Here is a 13,102-nt window from a genome sequence, read left to right as displayed (position 1 = left end):
GAGGAAGTGGAAATGCAACCCTAAAATCATAAATATTATAAGGATTTGAGACAAATACATCAGATTATACTCCCAGAAGTTTACACTAATTGATATTCCACCAACTCTGTATAAAGTAAAATTTAATTGATCTTCCCTTGCCACTTCTGGGTATTGTAATTTCCGGTTTGGCAAATGAAAATTATGTCTTTTAATTTTCTGCTTTATTAATGAAATTAAAGCTTTCCATGTTTATCGACAGTTTTTCTTTTTTTGTTCATCTACCTTGTCCATTTTTCTATTGATATAATTGTCTTTTCCAAGTTTATTTGTCAAATTCAAGAAATAACTGCAAAGCAAAAAAGAGGTGTAGTAGTTAATACAAGAGTTAATGGTTTGGATACTCCTGCTCTTTAATCATGCTCATGTGCCAAAGTTTTAAAAGTTCACCAAAGCCAGAAAAGATTGTCAGAAACGAAGAAAGTTAATTTTATTTTTTTATTTTTAAAAGGATTTTATTTATTTTCAAAGAGAGAGGAAGGGAGGGAGAATGAGAAGGAAACATTGATTGGTTGGTTGCCTGTTGCATGCCCCCAACCATGAACCTTGGTTGCAGCTCAGGAATGTGTCCTAACTGAGAGTTGAACTGGTGAACTCTTGGTCCAAAGGCTGGAGCTCAATCCCCTGAGCCACACCAGCCAGGGCAGAAAGGTATTTTTAAGGAGTGATACTTGGGCCTCAAATGTTGAACTCTCGACAGCTCATAGCTTGTAATAACAGGAGCTTAACTTTTTTTTAACGTCTGCTGTGTGTCTGAAATATCTTTTGGTCACATAAAAACCCTGGGAGATGGGAATTATTATCTGTGCTTTAGCAGTGCATAGTCACATTCAAAGAGGTGGAGTTACTTTCTGGGCGACAGAGCAGTGGCTCAGGATTTCAACTACAGATGCAGAGTCTCCTGAATAACGAGATTCTTGCTAAAGTCCAACAAGCTTAGACTTAATTGAACAGAGCTCCAAAGATGAGGTTGTTTGTCTCTTTGCTATTGTTGTTGTTGTTGTTCTCTATTGTTTTATACTGGCTTATTACAAGAGAAGCAGCAAAACTCAGACAGGACAACCTGCCTCTGACTTCCTTTCGTTTTGGCTTATATGAATTATTTGAGACTTCTCTGAGATCCTCCCATTTCTTTTTTATATTTCTTTACTTTATGTCCTGAAATATATATTTTTTTGGCTGCAAAAAAGCAGTTATTTTGTTTAATAATGCTTTGATAAAGAAAGGAAAATACAATTCTATGAAAAACCATGTAATCCAACTCTTAAAGTAGCTATGATAATCCTAGAAGTCTGAGAATGATATATTTTTAAAAAAATATGGATTTAAACCCTCAGCTCCCATGGCCACCCACCTTCTCTGCCGAGAGGGGAGGGAGATGCTGCCCTTTTTATGTTTGTATAGTCTGAGTTCTTCAGGGTATCTAAGCTGAACCTTTGGTTCTTGGGGTCAGGGTTGGAAAGTGGCTCAGTTGGAATTAGTCTTAAAAAAACTTTCCTTTATATCATTTGCCCTTCTCTTCCCCTTTCAACTCTTCACTTTCTATTCTATTTTTAGTTAGATCATCTTCTGACTTTGGATAGTTTCCCTTTATTTCTAGATTAATAATTATCTATTCCTTACCATATCTGATTATATAAATGAATAACTGTAGATTGTGAGAGAAATTTCTGACAAGTGAGCCCCTGAGAACTCTTGAGGACTTTAGCTTTTCAATTTTCTTTGCTACTTTCGTACTAAACTTGAGACAGTTTTGTGTCTTTTTCTATCTGCTTATTCTTTTAGCCCTGTAGTTTAACAATCAATTGTTGATGACTTACTTTTTTCTTTACTGATTATTTTTAATTGTCTCCTTTAAACAAGTCAGAGCTTTCTTAGCTTTTAAAACCTTATGTTTTTACCATACACTTTTTGTATTTTCTTCCATCTTTCCCAAATAGATTGTTTCACATTCTCCTTTCATCACCAAATTCTCTGTGATCCTATCCCATTTGGTTTCTATCTTCCCTACTTTATGCAGATTAAAAATATAAAACTAGACTTTGGTGACTTAGTGCACCTCCAAGTATGAACAGATGATTCACCTCAATCTCCATCAGAGTGATACAGTATTGTCCTGAACAGTTTTTGTTATAAACTCTAATTTCAAGACAGCAACTTCTTTGTTCTCTAGGTGTGCAGTCATTCAGAGTATTCTTTCTGATACTGCATGGTGGCCATTTATACCTTCATTTCTTAGGGTCGGAGAACTTTAGAACAATTAGAGATCATCTAATTGAATTCTTCCTTGGACTAGTTGAGGACACAGAAGCCTCAAAGGTCATGTTTAACAGAACCAGGTTAAGAACCTTAGGTCTCCAAACATGGACCCTAAATACTCCAGATTGGATCAGAATTCCTGCATGTTTCTTTACACAGATTCAAGGTATTGCTGGGAATTGTATCCTTCAGGAGTTGATTATAATGGTCACAATTCCCCATGTAAAGAATATTAAAGTACTATGGTATGTTCCTGATTAGGAAGGTATCATCAAATGAATTATAGATTTAACAAGCAATGTGTTGAACATAAGTCTCTAATAATCCAAAAATTGTGTCTCAAACTCCAAGTCCTGTAAAATAGACCAAAATGTGCAGGTTAATCATTACAGTGTTAAGCTCGGAGCTCTAGTACTGGTGGAGGCATTGCAGAGTGAATTTCTGGCAAATGAATATATGTGTAGTGTGAGTTCATTGAGCCGATCCTAGAAGGTCCAGCCGCTGATCCCCCAAGCAGGGAAGTCCCTTGTTATCCATACAACTAATCTGCCACTATTAGCTTGCTTTGTAGTTTGGGGTGAGTGGCTGCTATTATTCAGCTTTTAAGTTTTTCAGAATATTCCATATTGTGTAAAAACAACACTGTGGAAGATTGCCTTTTTCCATTTTAGAGAACATTCCTATGTGGATTGTGGCCATTCAGTGCTAACAAAGCTAAGTACAGGAACAGATCGGACACCAAAGCTCCTTTTTCAGATACACAGTCAGCCCTTGATTAACAATTTGTATCATAAAAACGCAAAAGAAATCTAACATTATAAGGACAATTATGCTTTTTGACATCTGAAATTTTAAAAAGTTATCATTGATCTTGGTAAAGATGGTCCTTAATTATAAGATTTATGTACTTCCTTATTTGGTTTGGAATTATAATACCCTTACTTTCTTGATGGTAATGTAGGGTGCTTTATTTTTTTCCCCTCTCCAGTGTTTTTTCTTGGAAGAACAAAAATGTAGTACAGCCCTTGTTTAGGTTCCAAAATTGTTTTTGAAATTTTGTGAAATCCCCAAATCTGGTAACACTGCTATCAAGTATGATTTTATGTGAAGATCAATATGACAATAGGACCTAAATTAATAGGCAAATTGTAATAAGTATTATGGGCTTATCAGTTTTCTTGTTCTAATTTGGAAAGAATTCAGCAGTTGTATTTGTACAGCTAGAATCTTTTGGTGCAAGCAAGAGATTTCTCTTTAAGAAATTTCGCTCTAGCAGGCAGTGGATTCCAAAGGTATTCCCCAAGGCTAGAGCAGTGATATACTCAAGAGGGTAGAGAACAGAGGGCTACTTTTCCAGTGAAAAAGCATATTCAAATGACCACAGGGTTGATTTGTTTCTAGAGAAGCTATATATTTTATTAAGATTTTATTTATTTTTAGAGAGAGGAGAAGGGAGGGAGAAAGAGAGGGAGAAACATCCATGTGTCAGAGAAACATCCGTCAGTTGCCCCTCATATGCCCACAGCTGGGAACCTGGTCCGCAACCTAGGCATGTGCCCTGACCAGGAATCCAGCCTGTGACCTTTGGTTTACAGAACGACACCCAACCCACTAAGCCACACCAGTCAGGGCCAAGCTATGTATTTTACTTCAAAATCTCAAATGAAAGAAAAGGAAGGGTGTAAGAGTTTTATGTTTATTTTAAGGAGACAGAAGTTTTAAAAATGCTTGAGAAATGCTACTCCAGAGCGGAGGTCATTCTGTAAAAAGTAGAGTCCTGTCTTTGCTATTGCTAGACAGTATCCGGGTGTGCTGGGAAATTGTCCAATGAATAAGACTCTAGGGTGGGCAGGGAGTGAAGCCAGCCAGGAGCTGATGGGGGTTGGAGTTTACTTATGCCAATGCCCAGCTGAAAACCTGGGGGTTCCTGGGGACCCCAGGAGGGCCTGCAAACCGATCAGGTGATAAAGAGGCGGAAGCCCCTGGGCCCTGCACTTGGGGAGGACTCGGAGCCCCAACTGGCAACTCCAGGGAAGGTGGCCCAGGGCACCAAGATGCCTGCTGGGACCAGGAATAGAGTTCCACCTGGGGGAATGGGTGTGTCAAGAACCCATTGGTAAAGTAGGAGCAGGTTAGTGCCCATACATTTCAGGCCCACAGCCAGAGCTATTTCCCCACTGAAGGCTGGGTGAGGACTGCCGTGGTTTCCCCTGGCTGATGGGAGCTGACTGGAGGGTGTTTGGGGACTGCTGAGAGAGGGGAGTGGGGCTGGTACTTTGAAAGCGGGAAGGAAGGGGATTAAGGGTGATGAAGAACACCTGTGCTCTGTAAGCCACACCACAAAGAAGCCTTTACTACTGGCCTCTGCCCCTAACCCCAGCTGGATTCACCAGTGCTCTGCCTCTTTGTGTAAAGACATTGTGTATATATCCCTGACTTGACTTGCAACACTATCATAATGTATTTTAATTCTGTACTACCTTTAGGGAATGTTCTTTTGGCTTTCCCTTTTATGCCCCTTCCTTATCTCTTACCATAGTATTTGACATGAAGTCAATACTTGTGGTGGTTAATTTTATGTGCCAACTTGGCCATAGTAGCCAGACACCAGTGTGGATATATCTGCGAAGTCATTTTCAGGATTAGATTAACATTTAAATCCCTAGTCGTTGAGTAAAGCAGATTATACTCCATAATTGGGTGGGCCTCATCAAATCAGTTTAGGGCCTTAAGAGGAAAACAAACTGAGGTCCCCTGAAGAAGAGGGAATTCCTACTCCAAACTCTCTTCAGACTTGAGTTGCAACATCAACTCTTCCCTGGGTCTCCAGCCTGCAGATTTTGAAATTGGCTGGCTTTGCCTCACATCCAGAAGTACTAGTTGTCCAGCTTCTTTCCTATTGCCATACTTTTCAGATTCAGCACACTGATGAATTTGAATCATTCGTTTTGTTAGTTTAGAAGCCTGCAAATGATGAAAATTGCATGCTTAGCTGGTCAAATTTGAGAATTTTCTGAAATTAAAAAATATTTTGTATTTACTAACTTGCTCTAAAATTAGGGAAGTTGATTCAACTGATGGAAAAGAGGAAAAGGCTATATGTTAGAAATTTATGTAACACCCTGGGCAATAGATATTTTATCAAATAGACCCCAAATGGAGAAAACTAGGAAATATAAAACCAATTTATTGCACATCATATCTAATTGAAACAAATATTTCTCAAGCAAATATTTGACTTTTAATAAGAATAACATGTAAATGCAAATCAATAAATTTGGTTCTTTTTTTGCAGTCTGATAGTTTTTACATTTCTGGACACCAGAATGTGCTTGCCATCACCTGTAAATATGTATGAAAAGTTATTTTCTGGTTGATTAGGAATATGCACATCCCTTGGTTTCATGTGGGTAACAGATGTCTTGTGGGTAACAGATGTCTTGGCTTTTACAGACTAATTGGCAAAATGGCGGAAAGGGGATAATTAAAGGGGTGGGAGGAGACACAGGGAAAGTGCAATCTTCTTTGTGGGGAAAAATCTAATAGATCTCCTTATTACGGGTAATTACCTCCTTCTTCAACTTCATTTGCTATCTCTTTCCATATGACTCAAGTAGAGTATAACAGGAATGTATAAAATAAAGAGACATAAGGCTGGACTAGTCTGCTAGCAACCAGATTTATCCTGTCATGGAATATTCTGGTATAATTGACTAATTTAACAGCAGATTAAAAAAAAAAACAAACTATGAAAGCATAAGTCTAATCACTAATGGCAACTTATGTTTTAATTGGCAACACAAGGGTTCTGTGTTGAGGATGGTTGACATAAATATGGTTTAATTATATACCAAATGTGACCATATAGTGGATTGGTGGGAATTGAAAAAGGCAAGATTGAATATGCTCTATGTTAGATATATACTTTAGGCTCCTTTAATTTGCTCTTTGTTCTGTCAGTGCTATAGTACTGTCAATTGACCTGGAATAAATGAAAACATTTAGGAGATGTTTGATAATCATCAACAAATTCTCAATTTTGTCAGTGTTTTTCACTGTGCAACATTTAAAATAAGCTGTCATTTACTATGTCTTAACTAAATTACCTAGGTCTATATTCTTCTTCTGATTAATACCTTTTACTTTAAACTGAAGGCAATTTTATAGCCTGTTGAACAGTCAGTAAGTGTCCGTATTATTGCTTGATGAGAACTAGTATGCAATCATTTTTATAAGGAGCTAATATTGCTTCAAAGAGAATGTATCAGGTTAGGTACTTAGGAGCCTACACTTAAGACAAAATTCAGATAACCTGAAAGATAAGGTTATTTATGCTTGATGCAAGGCACAGGCTCTTGACTTTTATTGGATTGTCTGTCTCCTCAGAAAATAGGTAGGTAGCATTTGTTTAAAAAATATCAAATGTTTCAAAAGATAATTAGGACAATACAGATCAAAATCTCAATTGTTAGTTGATTATTTCTTTCTGCTGTTTTAGAATTACATTTTATTCACAATTTCTAGAAACTAATGAGGTGGGAGAATGGTTCCTGTCCCCATTTAAAAAATGTTAACTTTGGTAAAATAGAAGCAACATTGCTTGAGTAGCCTAATGACCACATTAATTCAGTCACTTGACCTTTTTGAGGTTCATTTCATTATCTATAAGATGGAGATATTAACAGGTAACTCTCAGTTGCACTGGGAATTATACACAATGATAAACACCTGAAAAACTAACTTACATTTGGGTGTTGAGTACTTTACTGTTGTAGTCATTCAGTGAGTCCATATTCCTTCGTTGCCTTGGTTTCCAGGCTAGGCTTCTCTTGGAAATAGAAAATTGCAGGAGACTCTGATGAGTAGTAACAAATGAACTGAGACTGTGTGTCAGAAGACTTATTCTTCCCAACTTCAGCCCCTTAAAATATGAAATGAAAGCATAATCACAGCAGAGTCAGTTTCTTTATATCAAAGGGTTTTCTGTATTTTGTAATTGTCAAATCCATAAATTGTAAATTCATAAGTCATAAAATGTTGGGACCATGTGTGACTTCAAGATGTCTGGATCCACTTCCCCTCTCCCATTTCTCATTTTCAGGGGAGGGCAAGGAGAGACCGCAAGGTTAAGCATCTCCAGAGTCAATCAGAGATTAAGAGACAGATCTGGGCCTGGGGTCTTCGTCTTTCCCTAGACTTTTATCTGGACTATCACCAGACACTACCCTAATGTGGGACTGTCTCTCTAGGTTCTGGCATGAACAATTAAAAGAATGACAGAATTAAACTCACTGGGCAGAGCAAAAAGAGATGTATTCCCTTGTTATGCCTTTTAAATGATCTGTGCACCCTAGTTTATTTAGCCATTCCTTTGTGGATTACAAATATATTTTGATTCTTTGCATAGGACAACAAGCTTTTCTCTTCCAGTAGGAAAAGGCATAGTCACTTATATTTACATAGCACTCTCTATGTACCAGACACTGTTCTAAGGATTTTACATCGATTAATTTATTCTTTGTAACAATGTAGGTTAATTTTTTTTTTATCACAACACTATGAAGAGGTATATTTTTCCTATATTTCATATAAGGAAATGGAGGCACAGAAGGGCCAGTAATGCCCAAGATTACAAAGCTAGTATAACTAGATTGGATGGCCTTAGTCTGGTTGGAATTGGAAGATATTAGAGAGATTTCACTTTCAAAAGACTCCTGGGTGGATGGATGTCCATTGTATGAGCTCACTTTTATGCAAGGAAAGTGACTTAAAATGCAAATCACCTAGATTTTATTTACCTACTTCTACTGACTCCCAATCAATCCACACTATAAAGTTCTATCATTGCACATAAATATCAACAACAGAATAGATTGATATTGATCACCATTAGAATAAATAGCAGGATGAGCCATCATGCTTGGTCCATTGTTGATAGCAAAATTGTATTTCATTTTATAATTATATTTCTCTTAGCATGTAAGAATGAAAATGTTTATGGGGATGATATTTTAGTAGTCAAGAAAAATTATCTTGCCCTTGCTGGCATGGCTCAGTGGACTGAGCGCCGGCCTGTGAACCAAAGAGTCGCTGGTTCTATTCCCAGTGTAGGGCACATGCCTGGGTTGTAGGCCAAGTCCTCAGCAGGGGGTGCGCGAAATACAACCACACATTGATGTTTCTCTCCCTCTTTTTTTCCCTCTTTTCCCCTCTCCAAAAATAAATAACATCTTTTAAAAAAATACAAGAAAAATTATCAGCAGATAATTTTTATTAATATGTATTTTTCCTTTCTTAATCACTCACTTATTTAGAAATGTTACCCATATTTGTTCTTACATTGGTATTTGAAGTTGAGTATATTAACTGCTATTTATGTATAAAATATTTTGTAGGTATCAAATCAGCTCCAAATTGACTAGTAATTTAGATTGTCATTTGAATGAAAATTATGGCATGGTAAAACTTTGGATACCCAGATAATTGCAGAGGGGACAGTTACAATTTAAGAAAAAGTTTATTCAAGTAAAAATACAAAATGCTTATTCAGATTGTACTATTTTAAAACAATGTGATTAAATAAAATTTAAATAAATTACAATCTTTGGACTTTTCTGGCTGAGAGATATTTTACATCAAAACAGAATTACTGCACCACTTAGAATGTGTGAAATAATGTCGTGTGTGTGTGTGTATGTGTGTGTGTGTGTGTGTGTGTGCAGTGGGGAGTGTGGAGGAGACTTGTGAAGCAAACAAATTAAGTTAACAAAGTCTAGTTTTTGAAAGTTTTATCGCAGTAGATATATGAAATTCTACAATTGATGTGTTTTGCTTTATTGAATAGATGTGTTCATTAAAGAAAATTGCCTGAGGGTCATTATCTATGTTAAAATGACTCTCTTTCTAATATGTGTTCTTTAGTGAAGAGGGGGAAATGTAATGGCTCATCGGTATTAGGGCCATAACAGTAATGTTAAGTAGCATAGAATAGACATGTAAAGAATCACAATTTTTTTTTAGAGCTGTGAATATCAATGGTTAGGTTTGTGTTTAGCACATTCACTTAAAGGATTAAAGGAGTAAGAGAAAATGAACGGAATGAACTGGATTGTTTGGTTACACAGCAGCTGTAATCACACTTCAATGTTCTACACGCGATGCCAGACAGTCCCCCTCTGTAGCTGTGTTACTGTATTCTAGTGTTCCATAGGAGCTATTGATTTGGGAATGAGCTGATTGAACTTGAGGAGGAGGGATTTAGACCATGGATGAAAAAGTTGTTTTAAAATATGGTAGCAGTAAGTTCACAAAAATACAAGCAAAGTAAATGATGATTAACAAAACAGATGACTGAGAGGGAGTTAATGTATTTAGCATGTGTTTATCCAGTGTTGTTTATTTAATCCCTCCCTCAATTTTCATTAAGATTGAATTTCTACACTTAAGTGTTATAAAACAAATTTGCATAATGAAGATTTTTGTATCTTAAAGGGTTTTTGCCTTACGCTTTTCAGGACTGAAGTGTGTATGTCTTTTGTGTGACTCTTCAAACTTTACCTGCCAAACTGAAGGAGCATGTTGGGCTTCAGTTATGCTAACCAATGGAAAAGAACAGGTGATCAAGTCCTGTGTGTCTCTCCCAGAATTAAATGCTCAAGTCTTCTGTCATAGTTCCAACAATGTTACCAGAACTGAATGCTGCTTCACAGATTTCTGCAACAACATAACACTGCACCTTCCAACAGGTAAGAGGTTTATCTTTGTTCAGTCCAAATACTCTTGGGAAATCATACACATGGTAGAAATCAACCTGCTTTATGTTCCTTTAAATACAATCTGTTTTACAGTTCTCTCTCTTTCTCTTTTTCCCCCTTTGGACTGGTAAAATTCTCTAAAGCCTAGCTGAGGTTAACTTTTTAAAATTGTGCAAGACTGTCAAAACCTTGATAACAGCATTATAATTTTGCTAACATTTGTCCATGTTAATTGCATTTTTGGAAGTGATTAATGGACCTAAAGCAAATGTAAATTTTTATGACTTCTTTTAAAAGAAAGACATACTAGTGTATACCAGGCAAAGAAAAAAAAAACGAGCAAAACTAAAAAAAATTAGAGATTTACAACTTTTATGGGGACAGAATCTTTTTTATTTTTTTTATGGGTACCTTCTGCATAGCTTCCTTATATGCCCACATTCACATGAGAACATTCATTAGCAGAAAGATATTATTGTTCAGATATATTTCTGCCTTTCCCCAATTTCATGGTGTTTTATCCCAATTTATAAGATGCTGAATATCTTAATCTCACTTTTTGTCAGCAATCTGGAATCTGAAACTCCAGGAGATATTAAAGGGCAGGTAATTCAAACTAAAAACTAATAACATGAAAACATCAGGTTAGTGACTCTTTTTCAATATTTATTAATAATTCAGTGCCTATTGATCTGTCAGTATCTATACACAGACATATACTCTTTATTATAAATTAACATTTTAAGGTACTTTTATCCAATTTAAGGTATATATCCATGTCAATATTCCATTATAATATTTTTTACCTATTTTAAAAATAAATTGGCTCTTGCCCCTTTTATTACTGAAAAATATTTATTTTATTCAGAACCTTGGAATCACTACCACAAATGAAAAGCCAGTTTACTTGTCATAAATAGATAACTACAGAAAAAATTAAACATATTTCTCCATTACTGTTAAGTATTTTGTATTTCCTTGTTGTGTAAAAGGGGGAACGAAGAGGTGTCAAAGGCATACTAATACAAAAAGAGGCTTTTTGATACATAATCAGAAAAATTGAGAGAACTAGAGAAGAAACGATCATGTTATGTACTATCATGTTTGGTTTACCATTCCAATTCATCTCCAGAATTCTTAAAATCCTTTAATGTACCACCACTGACTTGTCCAGGTTTTTGAGAAAAACTGTGATGTGAGGTATTACCTATATATTTCAACTGCTGAAGTCTTACTTGGCACATTTCATCCCTCAGAGCTACTTACAATCTTGCTTTTTGGACTACACTTACTCTCTCTCAGATTCCATAGAGTCCTTAGTTTGGTGGTGATCTGGCATCTATTCTGGACCCTTTTTTTTCTTTACATTTACCCCTGGTTACCTGTGGGACATAGACACCCTAAAGTGAAGGCTCCCTATGTTTGATGTTTGTGTAACCCACCACCAAGATCCAAAAGATTAAGTAGGGGAAGGGACGTCTCCTCATTAGTCTGTGGTTGTGGTCTCTTAAATATGCCTTCCAAACAATGAATTACCTGGAGCACCACATTCTGCCACTTGGTTGGGGCGTAAGACAGTGCTTACACTGCAATAAAAGGGTTTGTAGGACAAAATGGTTCATGCGCAGTTGGGCAAATTAAAGGTACTTACAACATCTGGTATGAAGTTCTTCCCAGCCCAACAAAAACTCGGCCTTACTACTGAGAAACCTATATACTTCTCTCAGGTAGAGCCAGGAACTAGTCTTTCTTTCTTTTCTTTTTCTTTCTTCCTTCCTTCTTTCCTTCCTTCCTTCCTTCCTTCCTTCCTTCCTTCCTTCCTTCCTTCCTTCCTTCCTTCCTTCCTTTCTTCCTTTCTTTCTTTCTTTCTTTTTTTTTAAAAAAACAAGTTTATTGAGGTTATATAAAATGAAACACACACATTTTAAGTGGACGATATGGTGAATTTTGATACATATGTACACCCTCTACCGCAGTTCTGTTGCCTCAAAATGATCTTTTAGTCCTCACTTTTATTAAAGCTAGATGACTGATCTATTTTCCATCTGTGTCAGTAGATTTATTTTTTCCTAAAGTTTCGTATAAAAGAATTCATATAGTACCTATTTTGCATTTGGTTCCTTTCACTCAGTGTGTTTTTTTGAGATTTATTCTTGTCATTGGGTATATCAGTAACTTGTTTCTTTTTATCTCTGGGTAATATCCCGTTGTTTGAATATACTACAGTTGTTGTTTGGTTTTTTGTTTTATCCACTCACTGATGAGCAGACAGGTTATATCAATTTTCAGACTTTTATTAACAATAAATAAACTTCTATGAAAATTCATGTGCAAGTCTTTAGATAGATGTTTTCATTTTTCTTGAGAAAATAAGCTAAGAGTAGCATTACAGCATTACGTGATATATAACTTTATAAATATAATTTCCCCAAAAGTTTCAAATTGATATTTTACATCTCCAACAGAAATGTATGATAGTTCCAGTTGGCCCTTATTCTTGTCAACTCTTGGTATAACCAGTTTTCTAAAAATGTTAGCTGTTCAAGTGATTATATAGTAGTAGCATTTCATTGTGGTTTTTAATTTGCATTTCCCTGATAACTAATGATGTTCAATTATTTGTACATGTGCATATTGGATATTTGTGTACCTTCCTTTTTAAAGTAACAGATCTTTTGCACGTGTTAAAAATTGTGTTATCTTCTCATGGCTGAATTTAAGAATTCTTTATGTATTCTGAATATGAGCCCATCAGATGTGTATATTATGACTATTTTCTCCTATAGATTGCCATTTTGTTTCTTGAAGGTGTCTTTTGAAGATTAAAATTTTATGAAGTCTATTTTATCTTTTTTATTGTTATCATGATTCATTGTTTTGTGTCTTAATTGAGAAGGCTTTATCTGAAGGTCATAAATATTTTCTTATAAAAATTTTAACATTTAAGTTTTTACATTCAGGTCTATGTTCAGTTTCTTGATTATTGTAGCTTTGTAAAAAAGTATTAAAATTAGCTCTTGTGACCCCTCCAACTTTGTTCTTTTTCAAAA

General features: G+C 35.8%; 1 protein-coding gene across 3 annotated transcripts in view; it reads left to right on the top strand.

Annotated features, from left to right (window-relative positions):
• Positions 1 to 9,814: 9,814 nt before the first annotated feature.
• The window catches only part of ACVR1C (activin A receptor type 1C), a 34,081-nt gene continuing 30,793 nt past the window's right edge, over positions 9,815 to 13,102 (top strand). For 2 of the 3 annotated variants that reach the window (XM_054562645.1, XM_054562644.1), the window contains exon 1: positions 9,821 to 10,043. In XM_054562645.1, coding sequence (XP_054418620.1) covers positions 9,890 to 10,043 — 154 coding nt within the window. In that variant the 5' untranslated portion in view covers positions 9,821 to 9,889. Of the gene's footprint in view, positions 10,044 to 13,102 lie in introns of all 3 variants that reach the window. The other variant, XM_054562643.1, reaches the window with a different exon arrangement.

The sequence above is a fragment of the Pteronotus mesoamericanus genome, unplaced genomic scaffold (genome assembly GCF_021234165.1).
Source record: "Pteronotus mesoamericanus isolate MK-2021 breed Mesoamerican mustached bat unplaced genomic scaffold, CSHL_Meso_final scaffold_651, whole genome shotgun sequence".
In the NCBI taxonomy this organism is placed as follows: domain Eukaryota; kingdom Metazoa; phylum Chordata; class Mammalia; order Chiroptera; family Mormoopidae; genus Pteronotus; species Pteronotus mesoamericanus.
Note: the sequence above shows the minus strand (reverse complement) of the source record. Positions and strands in the feature narration are given on the sequence as shown.